Raw genomic sequence first — 23,710 nt, forward strand, 5'->3', positions numbered from 1 at the left:
CCCAAGGAGCTCGAGCTCGAGGCTGAGGGGCGGGAGGGTGGCAGGGTGCGCGGCCGCCCAATTTCGGCGCGCGGTTGCGTCCAGCTCCCCTGGTTCGCCCCAGATGGTGGCGCCGACGGCGGCACCGGAGAGATCTAGCCCTAGCTCCGGATCTGGGAGCACCACGCCTGCGAGGTGCTCGACGGTATGACTGGTCGGGAAGCGGCGGGAGGAGAAGAGGGAGTAGTATGAGTGACCGTGTGGGTAGCAGTGGCACCGGCAGTGGCAGTGGGAGCGGGGACGAGTTCGGGAGGGCGGTGGCTCGGGCGGCGGTGGCGCAGGCACTGGAGGCCGCCGGCTTCGACTGCGCCCACCGCTCGGCGGTGGACGCGCTCGTGGACGTCCTCGTCCGCTACATCGCGCACCTCGGCAGGGCCGCGGCGTTCCACGCCAACCTCGCCGGCCGCGCGCTCGCCAACGAGTATGACATCATCCGGTCCCTTGAGGAAATCGGCACCGACTTTGATGGGTTTGCTGGTGCGGGTACCTCCGGGGGCTGCCTCGTTGGTTCTGGCATCGTCAGGGATCTCGTGGCCTTCGCTGACTCCAAGGACGAGGTGCCGTTCACGCGTCCACTACCCAGGTTCCCTGTGCCGCGGGCACCGCAGCCCACACCGAGCTTTGCCGTGTCTGGGAGAGAGACTGGGATGAGACATGTGCCAGAGTGGTTGCCGGTGTTCCCGGATCCGCACACCTATGTGAGGACGGAGGTCTGGAGTGAACAGGCGGCCAAGGACAGGGTGGACATGGTGGAGCAAGTTCGGCAGCGGAGGAAGGCTGAGAAGTCACTGCTCAGCTTGCAGCAACGGTTGGCCCTTGCAGGTGGTGATGGTTTTCGGCCATCGGTTGCTGTGGATAGTGCAGATAAAGGGAAGGAGATACAGCCAGCAGGGAGCAAGAGGAATCCTTTTCTTGAGCCTGCTTTGCCGCATGGGGAGAAGGTGGTCGCAGAGGTTGTTTTGCCACCACAGCGGAAACAGCTTTCTATCCTCGAGGCATTCGCCCCCGCAATTCAGGGAGCAGATGCCATGGAGCTTGATGCTGGGACAGGTTGGGACCAGAATCTGAACCAAAAGAGCATTGTTCCAAAGGAGAGAGCACCAGTGCACCTGAAGATTGGAATAGATAAGAAGCCACTGGCAGCGATGGTAAATTCAAAACCCCTGGATCTGTTGGAGGATCCGTCGTTCTTGAAGGAGGAAACAAAGGATGAACGGAAGCGGAGGGCTGGGATGATATTAAGGGTGTCAATGGAGAACCCACAGGAACTTCCCCAGCTTTAATGTGGTTGGTGGAAGAAGTGCAGTACCCAGAATGGAGTTGCATTGAGCTGGAACTTGGGAATAGGGGATCTATGGACGTTTCAGTTTTCTGGTGGATCTTCAGTTCGCAAAATCTTGAGGTATGTTGAAATGTTAAACTTTTGGTAATTGATGCTGGCTATCAGTTGCTTTTAAGTTTTTGTCCAACCGAACATAACTTAATGAGATTTGACTCACATCAGTTCGTTATCTTCATCTTACTTCATGTGTAGACATCAAACAATGAAATGATCCCAGAATTCTAATTTCTAATAAGCAGTAGATACTGTAGCATTTATCTGTACGGGTCACTTGGGAGTTAGGACAAGAATGCACAATTGTATATTAAATAATCTTTGTAGACTTTTCACTTTGCTGTACATACGTGGCATATTGTATGATATAAACTTGAGAACGAGTTTATTGTGCTGCTTATATGTCAAAATCACCTTTTAGGTAGGGCTTCCTGCGTCCAGTAAGCTTGAAATTTTTAGCAATATGAAGTTTTTTTTGCCATCCTGTTGTGTGGCATTTGGGCCTTCAGGATATAGTAAATGAATCTATTTGATCAAGAGAAACAACCTAGATATGTGGCATTTGCTCATTGTTTTACCTATCCAATGTGTGTAAGGATCGTCCTGATTACTCTGCTCTTTTACTGCTATAAGAGGAAGTCTTGTCTGGGTGTACAACAAAAAGGGATAGTAGTTAGATTAATCAACTACTTACACATTAGAATGTTGGCCGCATCAGCATCACTGCATGACAGTGCTATGATGGCAATTTGGTTCATTGGTATATACAAAGTGCTGTGCATTTACACACAAGAGAATTGGGCCATATCTATGTGCAGATTAGGTATGTATGAAACTAAAAATAATTCATGCGTATCTTGCCTCTATATGATCCTTGTCCAAAGGATCACACTAATGGAGCAATGGTTCTGCCATAAAAGAACAATAAACAGAAATGGTTAACCTATACTGAATTCAGGCGCATCTTGCCTCTATATGATCCTTGTCCAAAGGATCACACTAATGGAGTAATGGTTCTGCCATCAAAGAACAATAAACAGAAATGGTTAACCTATACTGCTATACATTCTATTGAACAGTTCTATTGTAAGGTGGTCGTTTTAGAACTATTCTTAGGCAGTTAGGTATAGATAGACTCTACCATCAGCACTTCACCTACTATATGTAGCAGGGTACCACTACAGAGCTGTTTGTAGTTGAGTCTTGATGCTGCCTCTAATGTAAGCTCAGCAGGCTAGCAAGTTATTTTTATCCCACAAGTGATAGTCTAGCAGTATAATATCTAGGGGCGTTTCTATATATGTTATCATACAGTGTTACACATTTCTGCTCTGACCATCCTCTTTGAAAACAATGTGACTTTGCATGGAATATTATGGAATGGACAGATATTCAGGCTATTAATTGGGAACTGATTTGGCATCTTCTAATTCATATACGATAACTGTAGAACTATTTTTTTTAACTGAAAACGGCAGTGCCGTTTCTATTAATTAAGAGTTGGGATTAATATCACTTTGCATGGAATATTATGGAATGCACAGATATTCAGTGCTATTAATTGGGAACTGATTTGGCATCTTCTAACTCATATACGACAACTGCAGAACTAAACATATTTTTTGAACCGAAAACGGCAGCGTCGTTTTTCTATTAAGAGTTGGGATTTACACTAGCGCTTTCGCTCGAAAATAAGAGAAAAGAGAGAAAGCAGACCAACTTATTAATTAAGAGTTGGGACTTGCGCTCTAGAACTATTTTGTGCAAGGTTAAAGTAGATATAGTAGCTGGTCCAATATTTCACACTGCTAAGAAACTCCTGACTGACAGTTCAGAACAAATCCATTATTTTTTTGTGATAAATGTGCCAGACACCTTAAGTATACATATCTTTTTAAACTAGCGAGACACCTGAATTAGGTTGAACTCTGCAGCATTTGTTGAATGACTTCATTGCAAAAGACATCTTTCTCAAGTGTTCACAACTCAGTTATAGGAAACTACTATATTGAATTAGTTGGTCATTTCTAACTAGATCTTTGGTGATTTGCAGGCCAAGCATCCAATGATGCAACCTTCTACTGGAATGATGTCAGAAGCAATAGTCCGAACCTTTGTAGCCTGCACCCATTCTACCCCAGCAGCATCAACAATTGAATCACCAGACATTGTTAGGTCCATAGTTCCTGCTTGCCCTGATATTCCTACTAGAATGATGCGAGCTTTTTCTTTGCATGGAGCTGATTTTGGAGGCCGTCCGTCCAAAGCATGATGCTTCTCCCGAGCTGAGCTCTTCCTCTGTGTAGCTAGCAAAGATGGAGTGGAGATGTTGTACAAAAACTGACTTGATTTTCCTGACCAACTCTCGTCTCGACTAGACTGTCCATTTGATTGCTCCCCTTCTCTGGTGTGAGAATCCATGAGATTGAATTGCTTTTTGTAATGGGCGCGTGTTGGTCGGTGCGCCCCCCTGCTGAGGCTGTAATGGCAGTGTACTGTAGAGTATCATCATTCTTTTGGCCTGTTTCAACTGTAAAACTAATTTGAGCTGAGCAATCATCCCTTGATTTGAAGTCTGATCTTGCGCTGCTTGCTGTCATTGTTCTGCATCTTTGTGACCCTCGTCGATATATGTAAGTCCATGTATGTGCTCTTTTGCTTGCAGATTTCAATTGTATTTGCTATTGCTTTGATTACAGTTGTCTTTGCAGGGAAGCTTGTGGAGTAAAATTTTCAGAGATTTCAGGAGGATCGACGCAGTACTGAAGTGTATTTGCAAGAAGCTGTAGTCCGCCGATCAAAAAAAAGAAGAAGCTGTAGTCCGGCGACAGGCACACGTCGTGCGGTACCGATCGATCGAGTGCGGAACGGATCTCTATGCAATTTTTTGGTTGTTTCAGCTGTAAAATCGAATTGCAATCTGGATAAAAAACTAACAGGCCGGAATACACACGTAAGAAAACTAGCAGGCTCGACCTGGTGCGCTACGTGCCCTGGGACGCCCACGCGAACCTCCTGCGGCGTGGAGGTCTAGGAGCCGTCATCCATGCCCGGAAGCTCGTATCGCTGTGGCGTCCGGAGTCCATGCTGTCGGCCTGTCTAGAATGGGCCGCCGATGCCGGTCTAGAGATCAAGCCGTGCATCGGCGGGCAACGACTGCGAGTAACTTTCCGTCCAACTTTACCCTACCAAATAAAAACCAGCCAATTTTTTTATCATAATTTTGTTTGTACTAGAATTGGCCAACATTAATAAAAAGGACTATATAATAATCAACCGTAATCAATAAATAGGCATGTACATGTGCATGATTTCACAAGATGATAATCAATGCATCGCTATCCGACCGAATCCGAATCGGCATCCGTGTTCATAGACACGCGTTCATAGACGGCCAACTTTCCGTTTATTAGCGGCAGATTCATAAACAAACGTTCATAGCCCTGTCGGATTCGAAAACGGCACGGGCGCAGATTCGGATTCGGAAATGAAAATGCCAACTCATGCACATGCAATACGTACATAGCCTATTACTAGCACACACCATCAATCTGGTTAAACAAATCTTGTGCAATCATGCATCTCCAAATGGTTGCACCTAAGTACAGACAATTAATTGGACCAACTATGGATCCAGTATGACGCCCGATTGTTTTCCCGCAAAAACCTGGAATTTTTTTACTTTGATTAAAAAACAAGATCATTTCGCGAATACCACACAAGGTGGCGGAGCTAGGAGTTAGCAAGTATAGGGCAGAACTATATGTAATAAACATACAAACCAAGCAAAGTATATTACTTAGAAGTATCATTATAAGTTGGACTATGCCTGGCCCTAGCTACCGCAACCGCACGATCATTTGGCCCTTAATTATACCATGAAAACATCTTGATCACGAGGGATACCTTAAGCTTCCAAAGGCAACGGTACCATCTTTTAACGATGAACAATAATAAAAATAAAAATCAGTATTCTATCAACAGTCAGTTTTAGTAATAATACAAATAAATGATTTGCAAAATAATGATTTAATGTGTCCAGCTAGCTAGCTGAGCCCATTGGCACTACACGAGCTGAGTCCCGCCCCACGGCACACCTAGGAGAGGCCAGCTGGGATTCTCGATCCGGATCGATCGGACGGCTAAGGACGCACATATCAGAGCGAATCAGAGCTCTCCTAGGTCTAAGTATTAACGTGAGGCGTTGGATCCCGGCCGGAGCCTCGAAATTTTGCACACCCACGCAAGGCACGCAAGTATATAAGCAGCGGCCACAACCACAACTGAGACATCGATCTCGATCCCAACACAACACCAGCTCCCGAAACCCGGCTCCTTCTCCGCCGCGCCTCAATTCCCCCCCGTGTTCCGCTCGCTCTCTCTTCTCCCTAGCTCGGTCTCCTCCCTCTCTCCGGCCTCCGGCGCGCGTCGCGGATTTTGCAAAGGTAAATCTGCGTTTGGTTCCATGGTTTGATTAATTCGACTCGACTCGGCCGCAAATCTATGGAATCTGGTTGGTCGATCGCGTTTTTCTGTCTGTCGCTTAACGAGTTTCCTTATTTGTGGTGTGTCTCTGTTTGAATCTGTTGCCGGCTGAAGGCTTCGCGGATCGGATCGGTCGCGGGCGGCGGTGCGGTAGAGGTGTTTGTTGGTTGGGCATGGATCGCGACGAGGAGAAGGGCCACGGCGACCGGTCGTTGCTGTTCATCGGCGACGAGGACGACGACCTCGGGGCGGACCGGGACGGTGGCTCGCCGCCGTCCTCCGACGCTGGCTCCTCGTTCTCCGACGACCGGAGCGATGACGACGACGGCGGCAGCGGTAGTGATGATGATGACGACGAAGAGGACGCGGACGGCGATGGCAAAGGCGGCGCGCCCAAAGTCGCCAGGCAGCAGGGCGCGTGGCCGCAGAGTTACAGGTATGTCGATCGATCCATAACTGCTAAGAAGAATTCATCCGTGCTTTGATTCCATGGTCGATTATTTCTGACGAGATTAATCGATTTCCTCTGTCTCCGCGTGTTTGCTTGCTGTACTCTGCAGGCAGTCGATCGACATGATGAGCGTGCTGCCGTCGCCGACGGTGAGCACGATCATGGCGGCGAGCCCGAGCCTGTCCAGGCTGGGGAGCTCCTTCCTCAAGGCAGGGAGCTCCTTCTTCCTCAAGAAGGCCGCCGCCGAGGGCTCGCTGCCGCTCTCCAGGCCATTGCTTCCGCCCTCGCACTCGCAGCAGTCGCCGTCGCAGCAGCAGCAGCCCGCTGCCGCGCGGGAGTCCACGGACAGCTTGCCGCCGAGGCCACCGGCTCCGCAACAGGTGCCAGCGGAGGCCGCGGTGCAGTCAAGGCCCTCGGCGGCGTGCCTCAAGTCCACTTACATTGAGCTGCCGCCGCCGTCTTCCAAGTGCAGCAGAGGCCAATCTGTCATCAATGGTAAACAAATATGTCAACTGCCTTAAGTTTAAGCATATCTTGCTCTGAGTTATCGCGTTGTTTGCACAAATGCATTATCAATTCCGTTGGAGTATGGACTATGGAGTCTATGGACTAGTTAAGTTTGCCACATTGTTAGTATTAACTACGATGCTCTGCTTGGAACGCATGAACTTCATGGGGACTTCAAAGGATTTTTGTAGGAAAAACAATTCAATTTCTGCAGGACTGCAGATCAATGGCCCCTTCCGTTCCTAAAGGAGTATTAATTAGCATGAGTCATTAACTATAATAGTTGTGATTACAGACCCAAAAGATGTACTACGCGGCAACATTACATATGTTGACTCATCACTATTTGATTTAGAATCTAATTACTTGTGCATTCCGTGGTAGTTTAGCTGATGTATGTTATCTACATTCAACTTACACTGTGAGAAAGAGAGCGGCGTTTATACTGGTGCCGGTATATACCGATGCATTTTTGGCCGTCGGATCTCGCGCTGAGATTTGCGCCAACCGTCAGATCCCACGTGGTCTACTCTGGCACACGGATCTCAACGCGCATTGGGCAGCCAAAAACGCTCAGGTATATACCAACACCGGTATTAAAGAGTTTAACCTGTGAGAATGCAATATCTGGTTCAGTTTGTTTCAGAAGAATAATATTACCTCAGTTCCGTATTAATTGACGTTTTTGGAAAGTTATTTTAACTCTGCAAAACCTCAATTAATACGGAACAAATGGAGTACTATTGACCCGAGAAGCCGACGTTGAGACAAAACGGTAACTGAATAGCAACAATTGTTCTAGATTAGTTTCGGACTTACGTTGACGATCATGGGTGCTACATTGCTACTCCTTCCGTTTCATAATTTTTGTCTCAAATTTGTTTCAAAATGGATGTATCTATTTCTAGAAAGTGTCTAGATACATGTAATATTTCGACAAAAATTATGGAACGGAGGGAGTAATACAATTTTTTTCTTCTAATAATGTTTCTTTACTTGTTATTTTTGCAGGGCTTAATGTCCTTTGCGGTGTTGGAATCCTCACTACGTGCTTCGGAATCAAACAAGGAGGATGGCTAAGTGTCCTCCTCCTCCCCTTATTGGGTGCCTGTTCATGCTACACCGGTCTGCTTCTCAAGAGGTGCATAGACAGCTCGCCAACCATCGAGACATATCCAGATATAGGACGAGCCGCTTTTGGTATCTCTGGTCGCATATTTGTATCAGTATGTATTTACATATCCAGTTGAGAGTACAGGTTATTCACATCACTTAATTAATGCATGTCTGAATGATTGCATTTCTTTTGCAGGTTGTCCTTTATCTAGAACTCTACGTAAGTATTCTCTGAATTCTGATTCTATGTTCAGAAAATGTTTGGTTCTTGCACAGAAGTGACATGTCACATTTTACAGACATGCTGTGTGGAGTACATCACACTGCTAGGAGACAGCTTGTCTTCAGTGTTTCCTTCTGCACATTTAGCTTTTACCGGCATCTACTTGAACTCTCATAATCTCTTCGCCATAGCGATGGCTTTGGCAATTCTCCCATCAGTCTGGCTCAGAAACCTCAGCCTCCTCTCGTATCTTTCTGGTAAGTACAAGAATAGTACTGCTGTATCCTAATTTGAATCTTTAAAAGAAATGTTGAACTGTTCTCGAACATCATTTGTCTGAACAATCTGAATACTTGGCGTTGCTGCTCATTCTGCAGACTCTAATCTTTCAGAGGAACTGTAGATTGTTCAAAACCTTTGTACTATGAACAATAGTTATACTTGCATTGCCTCCTACTCTTGATCTTTGAAAGGGTAATGCTTCATAACCATCTTTTATCTGGAATTTCACAGCGGGAGGCGTGGTTGCAACGATAACAGTCATGGTTTGCCTGTTTTGGATTGGTATTGGGGAAGTTGGGTTCCACCCTTCTGGTACAGCACTCAATCTGACCCAGCTTCCACTGGCACTTGGCTTGTATGGCTACTGCTTCTCAGGGCACTCGGTTTTTCCAAATATATACTCATCGATGAAGGACCGCTCACAGTTTCCTTTTGTGCTCGTGTTCTGGTAAGGTTCTGAACTTGACAAATGAAATGCTACAGTACTGTACTCTACTCTACTTTGGCAATTACTCCCTCCGATCCTAAATTGTTGGCGTTGTTTTAGTGTTCAAATTTGCACTAAAACAACGACAAGAATTTAGGATCGGAGGAATACTTATCAACTGTGCTACATCTACTATTCTCCACTGTTTCAGCTTTATAGTAGTCACAATTGTGTACACCGGGGTTGCATGCACGGGATTTCTGATGTTCGGCGAGTCCACGATGTCGCAATTCACACTGAACATGCCACAGCAGTATGTTCCCTCGAAAATCGCCATTTGGATGACGGTATGAGGAAACCCAAACCCACTGATTGACATTTATCACTCTTGCATCAAAATAACACATTGGTGCTCATTCCCACATCCGATCCCTTTAATTTCAGATTGTGAATCCATATACCAAGTATGCCCTGACAATGACACCGGTAGCGTTGTCAATAGAGGAGGCGCTGCCTAGGAATATGAGGAACTACTTAGTCGGAATGTGTGTTAGGACACTTCTTGTCCTCTCGACAGTTGTCGTGGCTCTGTCATTTCCATACTTCGGTACTTATCACTAACTGATCTTTCCTTGACAACAATTAACTGAATTTACACTCCCCACCCCCTCCCCCAAACTTCTGCATCCTAATTCTATGGCCTATACTGTTTTGAATTTGCAGCCTTGGTGATGGCATTGCTCGGATCAGTCTTCACAATGCTTGTGGTGAGTAACCTGAAATTTTGCAAATAACTGAACCTATAATTCAATATCATTTGTAATGTTTTTCCACTGACAATTTTCATTCACAGGCCCTGATCCTCCCATGTGCGTGCTACCTCTCAATCAAGTGGAACTCGGTACCTTTGTGGGAGGTAATTAATTAACTGAAAATGCGCAAGCTAAAGCACCGACAAATTAATCATTTAATACTGTATCATCTAATCCTCAAAATGATGAACATATTTTAACTTTCCTTTCGTTTCAGGTGGTTTTGTGCATAATAATCATATTGATTGGCATATGCTCCGCGTGCATTGGGTCATACACCTCGATTCACCAGATGACAAGCACTTAGGCAGATAGTAGGGAGTACTATGTAGTTGTTGCGATTTTCAATTTTGGAATTTCATGAAACTGGAGAGGGAAAATTTTCCATTTGTTGTAGTATATTTCTTCTTCTTTTTTACATAGAGAAGTTGTAAGTTTTACCGTAATATGGTACTATACCTCTTGCTTTTAGGCCCATGGTAGCACAAAACTCTAGATCAGGTACAAGTACCGCTCCCTCCTTCTGGATATACAATGCAAATATCGTATGTTGAGAATTCCAAATATTAGGTCACTTTCCTTGTTTGATTTAATTTGTGAACCGTTGTGCAATAGTTGCTGTTACCGATTCAATCGATCCATTTTTACACTTTTGAGAACACGTAACATTATGCGTCTCGATACACCAATAGAAATAATTTAATTACAAGCTTAAGAATAGTCCAACACAACCAACCATAGATAAACACCACAACCGGTTTAAGGCTAAATATTTCTAAACAAAACGTCTGGTAACCAAAACAAATCAGGGCCAGTGACTTTTTTACAACTCAGGAGCATGAGACGTTACGGTGTATCTAGACACCTACCGCGCCGGTTCTCGAAAGAAGAAAAGGAAAAGAAAACCAGTGTGCCCAACAGCCGTGCCGTAGCGTCACCGCTGACAGGTCGACCCCACACCCCCGCCTCTCACGCGCGTAGCCGCCATCGCAGTACCCGTTCTTCCTTGCAGGGAAATCGTGCTCATGCTGTCTCCACCCCGTTGGCAGCCTGTGGCCTGAGGTAATTTTCATCTTAGTTAAATTCCACTGACCTTCACAATTCCTGGATCCGCCCCTGGCCCGAGGAGCGGCTGCTTGTGCCACGGCGGCGGTCACCAGAGAGAGATAGTGACTGCCGCCTCTGATTGGTTTCCGACGCATCGGCGGAGGAGAACAATTTTTTGAGGTAGGCCGGATTCCTAACATTTACTATTTTTCTAAGTTTGCAAAATATATTTTAATAAAATTGATTTGTCCAGACTTTAGGATAGATTTTTATCTTGTACATCTTATGATATATAGTCTACTGATATTTATGTTAAATATAAATTTTCCTCATATTATATGTCAAATCGACCATAATCGAATGATCGTAATAAAAAATATCTACAACATAGAATATATGGCTACTATTCTGATGCAAATAGTTCTTGAGCTAAGTGAGCAGATTACCAACAACTTAATTTTTTATGAGTAAATATATAGTTATTTTTACTTCCAAAGATACTTTCATACTTCCCGACCTAAAAATATCAAGTAGATATTTTGCATAATAAACAACGCCTTCTTCATACTTCGAGAGATATGCTATCTTATCAACAAAAGTTACACGATTTGAAACATGGTCTGTCAAAATCAGAACTCACTAAAAGAAAAATACACCACCTGAGCATGATTATCAAATCTACTGTTATCAAGTAAGATGATTTTTATATCAACTTTCTTTTTTTACAGCATTTCTATATCAACTTTCATTAAGCAAGAAATACGATTAAAGGAACGACAGTTCAGACATCAATGAGCAATCGTACATGGACATCAACACTAGATAGCCAAAATAACTATAGTACGGGAAGTTGGGTCTCTTGAAGAGCCAGTCTTTGTTGCCCATATCGCCGCTGATTGCGCAAAGACACGTTGGAACGCACACGCACCGCCTCACGCGGGCGTCGCCGTCGAAGTACGCAACAATTGACCATCCGTCGTTGTCTCCTATGACATTTTTCTCGGACCCGGTCCAAATGCGTAGCTTGACAAGTCATCGTCAGCGTTGTCTCTATTGATCCAGAGTTAAAATAGTTGAAACTTTGCAGATTTATTTTATACAGAGATGCAAATATAAATTCGCGCAAACAAATGTACATCTAACAAAGATTTAATAATTTGTCTTAGAATTAATTTGAATAGCTAACAATTTGATGCAATGGTTACAGTACCTAACATGAGTTTGTCATTCTTTCGTCTATCATGTATTTCTTAAATAGTATCACTAATCCCAGTTTAATACATTGTTCTTGCGTTTTATAAGTTTGTGAACTAGGGTTCAAAAAAGTGCTAACCGAGCGATGAGGCATCGCTGAAAGGAATTGAATCTTAAGCGTTCAGTACAGACTCTATTTCTAAGAAGTTGGCGGGATTCTTGGAGAAAATCAAAGGGAATTGGAGAATTTGAGAGACATTGTTGCTCGCCTAGGAGAAATTGGCGGGATATTTGGTGGGAGTCCAAGGGAATAGGAGAAATTGGCGGGATTCTGTTGCTCACCCAAATTGACGGAATCTTTGGAGAAAAAAGGTGAATTGAAAAAATTGGAGGGATTCTTGGAAGGAATCAGGCAGGAGAGAGAGAAGCCGTCCCTGCGGCTGAGAATTGTGCTAACGAGTCTTATCAGCCCTGAAGTAGTCGCTTAGGGCCTAAGGCCCTGTTTGGTTGGGTTTAAAACTGTTTTTTTTCTTTTGGCTTATAAGTCACAAAAACACCTATTTAGGTGTTTTTGCTATTTAGGTGATTTTGACTTGGTTTTTATTTATACCATCATCTAAAAATATTAAGTAAAATGTGAAAGCCAAAGTAGATGCTTTTGTGGTTTAAAAACCAAAAGTCAAAAAGCGGTTTTAAGCCCAACCAAATAAGGTCTAAGCGATGCGTTTTCCGACCGATAAGAGCTTTTGCGCGTTTAAATGATGTTTTTTTAAACCACGTTCATGTCGTGGACTAAACTGTTAATTTACTGCATTTACAGATATACATACTTGTCTCAGATTACGGAACGGAGCAGGGAGCAAGTGTGTAAGCGAGCTCGTTTACTGGTTCCTCCCTTTGCCCCTCTGCCTCGTCGTCGTCGTTAGTTGGCTACTATGTCGATACCCCCTCGGCCCCTCCCTCCCTCTGCGGAGCGACCCAGTCCCCTCGCTCCTGGATCTTCTTCCTCCTCGGCCGAGCGCCGCCACCCATCACGCTGCCGAGCGCCCATCGTCTTCCTCCTCGCGCGAGCGCCTCCACCGCAGGTTGATCTCCCCTTCGATTCTCTCGCTCCCGACCGTTTCTCCTCCCATCACACCACGAACGGATTCCGCCCTTTAGCTCCCCGTTTCATGATCTTCCCCAATCCGTAACTGAGGCAAAAATCAAGGTAGGGCAGCCGCCCTACCTTGCCTGGGTCCTCCGCCCATGGTTTCCGATTGTGGAACCTGGAATAGCAGCAGGTTGTGCTTATTTGCATGTTTCGCTGGATAAATGGGCTTTGGGGGGAGTATTGTTTTAGATAAACGGAACTTGAAATTACTTAGCGAAATCAGGTAGCAACGTAGTTCCAATTATGTTTACCAAAACTAGTGGGTGACTGGGTGTAGCTCCGCTCCAATTATGTCCTGCACCCGTCCAGGTTCCAGGGTGCACGCCACCTGTTCGCAGAATTGCTCTCCCGCAGCGTTCTGTTTGTTGCGTATGCATGTTTGTGTTGGCTGAAAAGCTTTAATGTTCCTTTTGTTGTGCTGCTATGTAACAGCGATGACGGCAGTTTTCTCAACCAAGCAGCCGCTGCAGGTCTCTGCACCTATAAACAAATGTGAGTCTCCTTTGTCCCTGTTAAACAAATGTCATTCTGCTTTGTTGGGTGCTTTCCAATTACTGATATAAGATGATCTGATGCTAGATGTTTCAGTTTCCACAAACGTCTGGGTCTAATTTGTTGGTTTTCTAAATCTTCTTCTCTCCCAATAGCTATTTGTTCAAAACGAAGAAGCAAGAAACCTGATAATTGGGTTCCACTTTTCCCGTAACTGGAACATATACTTTGTCATATGGCCCTATGGGTACTTCTGCTGTACATACATAAACTGTAGTTTCTGATATTCATGATATATTATCAGCTACATGTGTTTTACTTATGAGTTGTAACATCTTATCTCTGTTGTTTCTTTCAAATTTGGCATTTATTGGTTTTCCAGTGGAAATTAGAACTAGCATCATCACTAGGATTCCCCAACTATACTCAGTGCTTACACACATATATTATTGTTTAGGGCGTCCAAGGTTGCATCTAGTTAAAATGCAATATTCGTCCAAGAAACGAACTAGTGCTGCCTTGTCCTCATCATCCAATACAGAGGCGACTGAAATAATTGAGCCCATAGTCAAAATGTGTGGCATCACATCTGCTAGAGATGCAGAAGTTGCTGCAAAGGCTGGAGCTAAACTTATCGGGATGATTCTTTGGCCCAACTCCAAACGCTCTGTCCCTCTATCAGAAGCGAAAGAAATATCCAGAGTAGCGAAATCCTATGGGGCTCAACCTGTTGGTGTGTTTGTCGATGATGACGAAGAGACCATCTTGAGAGTATCTGATTCATGCAACCTTCAACTTATCCAGGTACATCTTCCCTGCTGCTTTCTACGTTGTAGAAGTACAGTGGGTTCTTGAGCTAGTTTTTAACCATCAGTTGCTTCCACATAGCTTCATGGAGATAGCTCTCGAGCACTACTCCCTGCTCTTGCCAAGAACAACCAAATTATATATGTTCTAAATGCTGACGAGGATGGAAAACTGATCAATTCTCTTCCCAGTGAAGAATATCCCATCGACTGGTTTTTGGTTGACAGCGCACAGGGTGGAAGGTACATAATTTTTCTCATTTGGTTACTGTACTCTTTAATCTCTTGATATTTGTTGTTATACAAATTAACAATGGGTACTATCGAAGCTCTTCTTCAACATACCAATGACCAACTAAACAAGAGCAATACCTTTTTTTCTACAATAGATGGGGCTGTGGTCTAGTAGTGGGAGTGGCGGTTTCTTTTCACCCAGCTTGATCTGATTCTTTGGATAGCCGTTGTGTGCCATCTTTGAACAGAGTATTATTCAATGGCAAAGTGCTTGACTGTGCTATGTTAGGCTCTTGCGCCTCGACAAAAAATAGCAATGGGTGTGGAGGATGCTCTTGATGTCTCTTTCAAACAAAATAGTTCATTTAACTTTTTGGAATGAATAGCCATTTCAGCTTTGCATTGGTATTTATCTCAGAGTATGTGGTTGTCTATGCTACGTACATAAAATTTCTATTGTTGATATGCAATTATTGATCTGAAATTTAATAGATCTGATTAAATCAATCTGTGTGTGTTTGCAGTGGCAAAGGATTCAACTGGGAGAAATTTCAAATGCCATCTGTCAAAAGCAAGAATGGCTGGCTGTTAGCAGGTGGCCTTCACGCGGACAATGTTTGTGAAGCTGCTTCTGCTCTAAAACCAAATGGACTGGATGTCAGCAGTGGCATATGTTCTCCTGACGGCATAAGTAAGGACCCGAAGAGAATATCTTCCTTCATGAGAAGCGTAAAATCTTTGAGTTTTTAATCAGCGTTCGGATTCTTATGTACCTTGCTTCAGTTTATAAGAATGTTTGCAAATAAAACCGTCCTGGAAGGTAGAAATAAACGAATATAACTTGCGTTTTTTACTATGTTTGACCAATTATATCATTTGACTGGTTGTATTGTATAAGACATGTCAATGATGTGTCACCTATAAAAATGCGAGTGTCAAAGCGATCCTCAACCCTGTTGCTGAGGAACCAAAATTAGGGTGTCGATGCTCTTTTGGTGATGAATACCGTGCATGGGAAGGGAAGGGGATATGTAAAGGAGCTGCTGATCCATATCCGGCTCAAAGCGGCGAGGGAAAAGGGGAAGGCACCTTGTGTTGCTCAACGAGCTCCTCGGACGGAGGCAGCGGAAACCACCGGATCCCAGTTTAGACAATTTTTTGGCTAACGTACACGTGCAGCTTGGTAACAAAAGAGTCAAAAAACCCTAAAAAAAAGAAGAGTAAAAAATATATCCGAGTGAAATCTAATTTTAAAGTTTTTGTCAATACATAGCACCGAGAGGCTCCACCCGTACCCTAACCCGATGGATGGTGTACCCGTACCCTAACCCGATGGATGGTGTTAGAGATACAACATAGTTGGAATTAAAGATAAGACACAATCATTTTAAATGAAGTACCTATTTACACTATATATACCTCAACAGGGTTAGATCAAATACATCAAATGTCGCGGATCAAACAATTACAAATCGTTTCGGCTCCCATCATTCGGGCCTGGAATTTTTGATTCTAGAAGGGGAAAAACGTGTTTGCCTGTCATGGAATTGGATATAGGAATTCAATTTGCATCGGGCCTGTTCACCTCGTCGTCCTTGATGTATTCTACTCCCTCCTTGCTGCGCCACCAAACGAAGCATTTTTCATTTGTATGGCCTGTTATCAACATAATTTGGTGGGCATGTTTTTCTATGATCTATGTTGTACTATGACACAAACATAATGAAAACTCCTAATACTAATCATCCGCACTACACAAACATGAAAGAGATCCTCCCATATACCATTTGAAATTTTCAGAACCACCAAAGTTTAGCAAAAAAATAATATCTCGTTAGATTTTACAAATAATGAACACCACTGCCAAGAAATCCTGCAGCTAATTAAAGAAGGATGTCAAATACATGCTTCCAAACATAAAGTTAAATCTCTCAAGAATTCAAGAACTCTAATTCAAAAGAGTTTTCTTATCACATGGGGCTCAAGAACAAAGATTGTACTAAATACATAGAAGTAAATGGAAGGTCCAGGACTATGCTGGAACAATGGCGGCTGTAATGTAGGACTCCTTACCAGCCAAATGAAAAGGAGGAGTCTTCGACTCATTTCCCCTTGCACTTCCGCGATCACCACAATTATATTGATAGAATGCTAAAGCTTTCAGAAGTTTGCATTTAGGGTCCTCATCTGAAGGTCAAATACATAAACTTGTTATACAACTAAAGCTGCATAGTTTACACACACTATGACCATACACCGTTTCTATGATCGTCCAAATCAATGGCATTCAACACTCTTGGCAATATCAACGTCTCAGCTTCTTAATGTTTGATATCAGAGATTATCTGAAAACAAACAGATCCATCTTCTGCACGTAAATAACGTACCCAGTTCTATAGCCAAGAATCAAATCACACTACATGACGTCCCATTTACGGAATAGGTCACTTTTACACTTCACTTCCACTTCCAGATCAACGCAAGATCCAAATAAGAGACACGGTTCTTTTCATTTTACTGTACTCAATGATATGTCTCAACTAATAATCAAGCACCATGCAATAACTTATCAAACAAGGGGTGTTGCAGATGCATTATACATTTCACATCAAAAGAAAATAAACATAATACATTGCTCAATGCGGTCAAGTGTTAGTACAAAGCTGACATTGTTGGGCTAATACCAAGGTTACTATATTTGCTCGATTATCCTCACAGATCATCAAATCACATATAATGTCCTTAGTCCATGTCCTAGCAGGATGCATCATCTGGTTGGAATAAACAAGAGCACTCAAGTTCAGAAGAATTTAGAGTTAATGATGGGTTCCTCATGTAGAGAACTACCATGTGGCTAGTATCAAGCTTACCTGCTGGCCAAAGTCATAAACGATGTGTAAGCAGGATAAAGAAAATTAAATCATTGCATGGAAATTGAATGCCTTCAGCTAAACATTCTACTTTCTACATTGCAATTCTCATACAGTGATCATCTTAAAAGAACTGATATGAATAAAGAAACTTAAAATATTGGCCATATGGGAATTACAAAATACAAAGTTGCAGAGGCATAAATTTCATTGCAATGCTCTGGGCAATGGCTTAACTGAGTACATGAAGGCTTATATCAGTTTGATAAAAAGAAACTGGCCATACTATGAATTTTGCAGATTATGCGTGGCATTAACGACATACAGAAATCAATCTTCTCGACTTGCTTCGATGCACACAAAAATCAGCAACTCTAATGCACCCTTTGTTACCAACAAGAAGTTTGTGCCCTGAAATATGAAGAATAAAATCCTAGAATAATCAAGATCAGGAGCAAAACCAAAGAATCATCAAGATAAGGTTATGTACTGAGTTGTGTTTTACAACACCTGTGAAGAGTAAGAACGGTGTCTTAGGCGACACAGATAAGGGCGAAACAAACGTGCATTATAATTGGCAATCTTTGTTTTTCCAGTGCAAATTAACTTTTATGAAATACTTCAATAATCAAATATTAACAGTCAAAGCAAATTAAATAATACAGTGAGGGGTCTATATCAAAGGCCTCACAAACATTTATCACTAGTTACAGATCACGAGCAAACCGATAAATATGAGTACGGATTATTGCTTCCAGGAAATGACTGAAGCTTACAAACCAAAAGGCAAGTGTAGCATTACCCCTAGATTTGCACAACAGAAACATGAAGGGAAAAAAATACAAACCTTCAGCAAGCAGAATGAGATGAGTTGTGCTAAGTCAACACCATAAACTCAGTACCTAATTATGGGAGCTATGTTGCTGATATCTCCATGAGAACTGCAACTCAGATGAAGGGCTGAAGGCAGACATCCAGATTTGCTGAATCGAATAAATTAGAGCACATGAGCTCAGGATATGGAATGCACATGTAGATGTACAAATTCAATAATAAACCCATCTGCTAATCTATCAGACTCATAGCAGAGGCTCTAAATGAACAAAGTTATGAAGCTAAACTAAAGTGTAGAGTAATATTGAATTCCAGTTTCAGTCACAAGAATCTGTACGACAGAACCAGGAACCAGGTTCTATGCTTACACAGTAAACAAAGAAAGAAGAATATGAGACTGCATAAAAGAGCCAAGTGATTGAAACAACCTTTTATATTCAGAATTATGAGTAAGATTCAGAACCGGATGACATCGCCACAGAGCTCATATAGCAATAATAGAAAGGCATGTAACTGTTGAGGGTTTAATATATATTCACTTTAGTATATCGACAAAAAAAATCTGAACAAGCAAGTATTTATGTGTGCAGTCTAATTCCAGCATTATGTGCCGATGCTAGAGTTCCAAACTCTAGCATCGGCACATAATGCTGGAATTATCCAATATCTAATACTCCCTTCGATCCTAAATTGTTGTCGAAATATCACATGTATCTAGATGATTTTAAAGAATAGATACATCCATATTTGAGCAAATTTGAGTCAAGAATTTAGGATCAGAGGGAGTAGGTTCCAATTGGGAACGAGCTATGCTGTGGACTAAAATGCGACGATTTCTTTTTCAAACAGACAGGACGAACCCAATGCATAAACTTAAACTGCATTGCCTTTGAAGCAAGAAAAAGAAGATGAAATTTGCAGTGGAAGCATGAAGCAGCAAGAAAGGGGGTTAGACTAGAGTAACTCACCGTCTTGGGTCCAATCTGCGAGAGTTCCCTCTTCACCTCGTCAACGGATAGCTCCCGCGCGCAGGTAGGTGGTCAAGGCAAATCGCGCCATGGATGCCGGAAGCGAAGAGTCGGACCTCGGCGGCGAGGCTGCAGAGGAAGCTTCCGCTTGGGCTTCCGGGTCATGCATCTTGCCGGCCGGTTGCGCCGTGGGGGGATGAAGGCGAGGTGGTAGTAGGCCGCGGCCGGGCCGACCTTGGGCTTGAGTTGAGGAGGCCGGAAACGTCGTATACGGGAATGAGTTATATGCATTACGTAAGCGGCCGTAGTGTTCGATCGGCCGGTTCTTGCTATATCCTCGGCCCAGTACAGATTAGGTTTAGACTACAAAACATTTTCCATTTACAATTTTCTTCTAGTGGGCTGATGTCATCCTCTGTGCTATTGCTCATGTGCACTTAGCATTATGTTCTTTTTTCTCATGATTGTTCCATATTACGAGAGTCAACCAATTACTTTTTAAAATACATCATTTCTATGGCAAGACAAATCCATGCGTGGCAAACAACATGATTTTTTTTAAAAAAAATCTAGAATTCAAATTAAACCAAATATATAAATCATAGCAAAGATTTGATTTTAATTATTTCATTTCTATCAAATGGAATTAAATGAAATGAAATGAAATTAATGGGGGTTAAGATGACCAAACGACGGGCCCCACATGTCTGCCGGCCGTACGTCCGGCCCGGAGCGTCAAGCTAGCTAGCAGCTGCCACCCGACCGGAGCGATGTTGTTGTAGGCTGGCTTCTAGTCCAGTTATTTGATTGCACGTACGCACAAGTTGCTAGCTGCATGTTCGATCGGCCGGCCGGTCGGTGCACTCGATCTTGCAATGTCCTCGATCGGCCCAGTAGCTGCAGATTACGTAAGCGCGATGTGGTCCAAGCCAGAGACGTGCATAGCAAAGCAGAAATATGTACTCCTACAAGCTCTAAGAGACCTGAAGCATGCATGATGTCAGTGGTTTAATTCTAACGTGACTACAGGCCGGATATATACTCCCTCAGTTTTAACAAAAGATGTCTCAAGTTTGTCAAAATTTAAATGTATTTCAACATGATTTAATGTATAGATACATTTAAATTTGGTTAAAGTTAAATTTGGTGGCATCTTTTATCGGACGAAAAGAGTACATTGAATCGGCCGGTGCTTGTGCGCCGGTCAAAGAAGCTAGCTTGCTCGCGGTGAATTCGATCCAGTACTAGTACTAGTACCCGAAGGCTTGCAGCTCGGTAACACCTTGTTGCCGCTATAATTCTAAAGTAGCATCATGCATGTTCTTTATTTTTTCTCACGAGTGTTATGGCACGGATGCATGCATGTATTTTGGTAGCACCTCAACCGTCGTTGCTGCGCTCTTCTTAGCTTTAGCCAATAGCAACACCGGCCACGCAAGAGGACGGACGAATTAACGAACGACAGTTCATTAATTTCGTTAAGTTTAGGTTTACATATGTATATAGTCTGCAACTAATTTGCCGAGAGAAGAACAATTTTAATTCAATGGGGAAAATTTCTATAACAATTGGATAGTGGGAGGGTTTAATTCTAACATGAGATTACATATACAGGCCCGATATATTCATTGGATCGGCCGGGCGGCCGGTGGTTTGTGGCTTTGTGCGCCGGTCAAAGAACCTAGCTTGCTCGCGGTGAATTCATGCATGCGCGCGCATATATGGTGCGCAGCGCAAGTAAACATGGCTCACGTACGTCTCGGTCTCGTGGCTGTTGCCATTTCCGGATCGAAGACGTACGTACGAGCTGCCAAATGGTAAGAGAAAAAGGCTTTGGCTAGCTAGCTACTAACTCTGATTCTAAATTCTTAACTCAAATTTGTCTAAATATGAATGTATCTATTCTTAAAATGCGTTTAGATACATGTAATATTTCAACAACAATTTATGATCGGAAGGAGTAGCTACTGCTAGATAATAATTCCGTATCGTGCCTATATCCCCTGGTGCATGATCGAATCAACGTACGCGTCGGCATGTTAATTAATTAGTACTGCACGTACCTAATTACCTTAATTACCTGGCTTTCAATTCCTCCCGTGTGATACAAAACGTTGAAGGCTACGTGTGTGCTTTGCAAGGTTACACACATTACACAGGCGATCGAGTTTGGGCTTGGAGGAGGGTCTCGGCCGCTCGGCTAGCGTTGGTTGAAGAGCTTCGATTCTGGCTCGGGGAGTAGCTTGGTGGAAGGGGAACGATATATATCACCTGCGTAAAAAAAGAGACTAGATATGGTGGACTACGGATGAAAGAATTTCTGGTGATGTTGCTTTACCGATTCTCTTTCCTCTTGCACCTACTATTTGCGGCAAATAAAAATGTAGAGATTATAGAAATCAGATCCCGGCATTTGATCAACAAATATATATAATCTTTATTTTTTTGACGCAAATATATATTACAAGTTTTATAATGGTTGGCAATTTTAAAAACCGTCCAACCTAATTGATCAAACGTTGGGAAAAAAAGAAGTACTGGAAAGTACTGCTGAGTACACCGATGACAAGATTAAAAATATAGTCTAACGTACAAATTATCTTAGCATACCCACCGGTCAGAAATCTCCACTAACCTCCTCTTCTTCCTCCCCCAGTCTTCTCTCTTCTCCCCTCCGTCCGCGACCTTGCCCAGCTCGCGCCGCCGACTCTCCTCCCCTCCGCCCGCCTTCCCCCCGTTCGGATCCGGCAGCCCCCGCCCTCCTCATCCCCCACGCGCCGCCACGAACCTTTGCCGGCCGGATCCGCGCCGCCGCGTTCCTCCTTGCGCGCGCCGCCCAGACCTCACTGCCTCCGTGCCTCATCCTCGCGCGCCGGCGCCCGAGCCTTGCCGTGCGCCGCCATGGCCTCCGCCGGCGCCCAAGCAGAAGGAGGAGCCCGATGCCTCCTCCTGGCGCCACCCACCTTGTGCTTCCCCAAGCGCCGGCCTCCTCCTCGTCCTGGCCGCTGCCGCCGGCGTCCTCCTCCTCTTGGCTGCTGCCGCCCCCAAGCACCGGCCTCCTCCTCGTCCGTGTGCAGGTTTGTTTCATCACTTTCTTTGTTTAATCACTACCTTGTAATGTGTAATGTATAGAAACTAAATTTCATGCTTCCATCCATGTCAAATGGTCATGACCTTGCAGATGATCTTTAGCAAGCCTGTTGGTTTCATCACTACCCGATGTTTCCAGATCATTTGTCACGTACTGAAAATCCAAGGTGAGTCATAGTTTTGCAGATTGATGGTGATGGGCAGTTGTGTGATTTGCAGAGCTTTAGCTAATAGCCTAAATACCTTTAGCGTGCATCATCCATCAGTCTGGAAGTTGAATAATTATGTTTGAGAGCTAGTACTAGCTAATGATAGCAGCATGCATTCATCGCATTGCTGATTTGCTGTCGCAAAAAATTTACCTAGGCTTTTTTGTTGGGCTAATCGTAAAGAACAAGCCTTTGTTTCTTTCATCGAGGCTCATGTTTTGGTCTCTAAATTTTTCCAGTACAAACAGCGAACGCATATGAACAAGTTATAACCGATTACAAATTGACGGATTCGACTGAACTGATTATTTTCCATTTTTTTCATTTTCTTATATGCATAAAAGTTATAGGTATATATTGCTCAATATATATACTCTTATTATTTGTGCCGCACGTACGTAATAAACCCGAAAAGAAAGAACATCTTGACCATTCACCCACCAAGTCCCCACGGGATAAAAGACAAGAAAATGCAAAGTAAGTTCCACATCTTTTCTCTCTCTGGACTCGATCTGGTATGGCAAGGGAAGGGATCCAATCCAACAACACTCGTGTCGGTCTCGTCCTGGCAGTAGCAACAGGCCCCTGAGTAGCAAGTGTGATTGATCCATGCACGCTAGCTAGCTAGCTGTTAATTGGATCTACTTCCTCCGTTTCATAATTTTTGTCTTAAATTTGATTAAAAATAGATGTATCTATTACTAAAAAGTGTCTAGATACATGTAATATTTCGATCAAAATTATGAAACGGAGGGAGTATTACCGCCTTTTTTTCTCCCAAGCTAGCGACTCCATCCATCCATCGCATTTTGCATGCCGGAATTAACAAACTTGCACGGAACCTCATGGAGCAACAAGCTAGATCGTTCCAAATTCTCGTGTACAATTAATTATTTTTCCATTTTTTCTAAGGCCAATTAGGTTGCGTTACGATTTTTATTTCCATATAGCCCGCAAAGTAGCACTTATTTATATCTTGAACTGATTAAATACAGAATCTCGTCGACCGGTGCATGTAGCTAGGTAGACCCAAAAGAAAAGAGGAAAACGCAAAAAAACAAAGGGTTTCGTGTGTCCTACTCTTTTCTAACAAGGAGTTCCTCGTTCATAATTCGTGCCCCCAGGCCGATATATA

At 43.5% G+C, this 23,710-nt stretch overlaps 2 protein-coding genes, 1 long non-coding RNA gene and 1 pseudogene across 4 annotated transcripts; 3 read left to right on the plus strand and 1 right to left on the minus strand.

Moving 5' to 3' along the window:
• The first annotated feature begins 542 nt into the window (after positions 1–542).
• Positions 543–3,944, plus strand: LOC112136074 (annotated as a pseudogene). Its single transcript, NR_154556.1, has 2 exons — positions 543–1,441; positions 3,429–3,944. The product of NR_154556.1 is annotated as a transcription initiation factor pseudogene (transcript).
• Positions 3,945–6,472: 2,528 nt separating this feature from the next.
• On the plus strand, positions 6,473–10,230 carry LOC100836206 (amino acid transporter AVT1C). The gene is made up of 10 exons (XM_024463136.1): positions 6,473–6,806; positions 7,830–8,044; positions 8,131–8,154; positions 8,234–8,414; positions 8,671–8,887; positions 9,078–9,213; positions 9,311–9,473; positions 9,590–9,633; positions 9,720–9,782; positions 9,896–10,230. Exons 1-10 carry the CDS (start codon positions 6,473–6,475, stop codon positions 9,983–9,985), a joined length of 1,467 nt encoding a protein of 488 aa, XP_024318904.1. The 3' UTR covers positions 9,986–10,230.
• Positions 10,231–12,790: 2,560 nt separating this feature from the next.
• On the plus strand, positions 12,791–15,555 carry LOC100840977 (N-(5'-phosphoribosyl)anthranilate isomerase 1, chloroplastic). The gene is made up of 5 exons (XM_003578674.4): positions 12,791–13,004; positions 13,505–13,564; positions 14,022–14,368; positions 14,453–14,613; positions 15,129–15,555. The coding sequence occupies exons 2-5, from the start codon at positions 13,507–13,509 to the stop codon at positions 15,352–15,354; spliced, it is 792 nt and encodes a 263-aa protein (XP_003578722.1). The 5' UTR covers positions 12,791–13,004; positions 13,505–13,506; the 3' UTR covers positions 15,355–15,555.
• Positions 15,556–17,093: 1,538 nt separating this feature from the next.
• Positions 17,094–19,509, minus strand: LOC106866791. Its single transcript, XR_001407668.2, has 3 exons — positions 19,277–19,509; positions 18,377–18,457; positions 17,094–17,885 (listed from the first exon to the last, which is right to left on the minus strand). It is a non-coding gene; the product is annotated as an uncharacterized LOC106866791 (long non-coding RNA).
• Between the last annotated feature and the right edge of the window lie 4,201 nt (positions 19,510–23,710).

The sequence above is a fragment of the Brachypodium distachyon genome, chromosome 4 (genome assembly GCF_000005505.3).
Source record: "Brachypodium distachyon strain Bd21 chromosome 4, Brachypodium_distachyon_v3.0, whole genome shotgun sequence".
NCBI lineage: Eukaryota > Viridiplantae > Streptophyta > Magnoliopsida > Poales > Poaceae > Brachypodium > Brachypodium distachyon.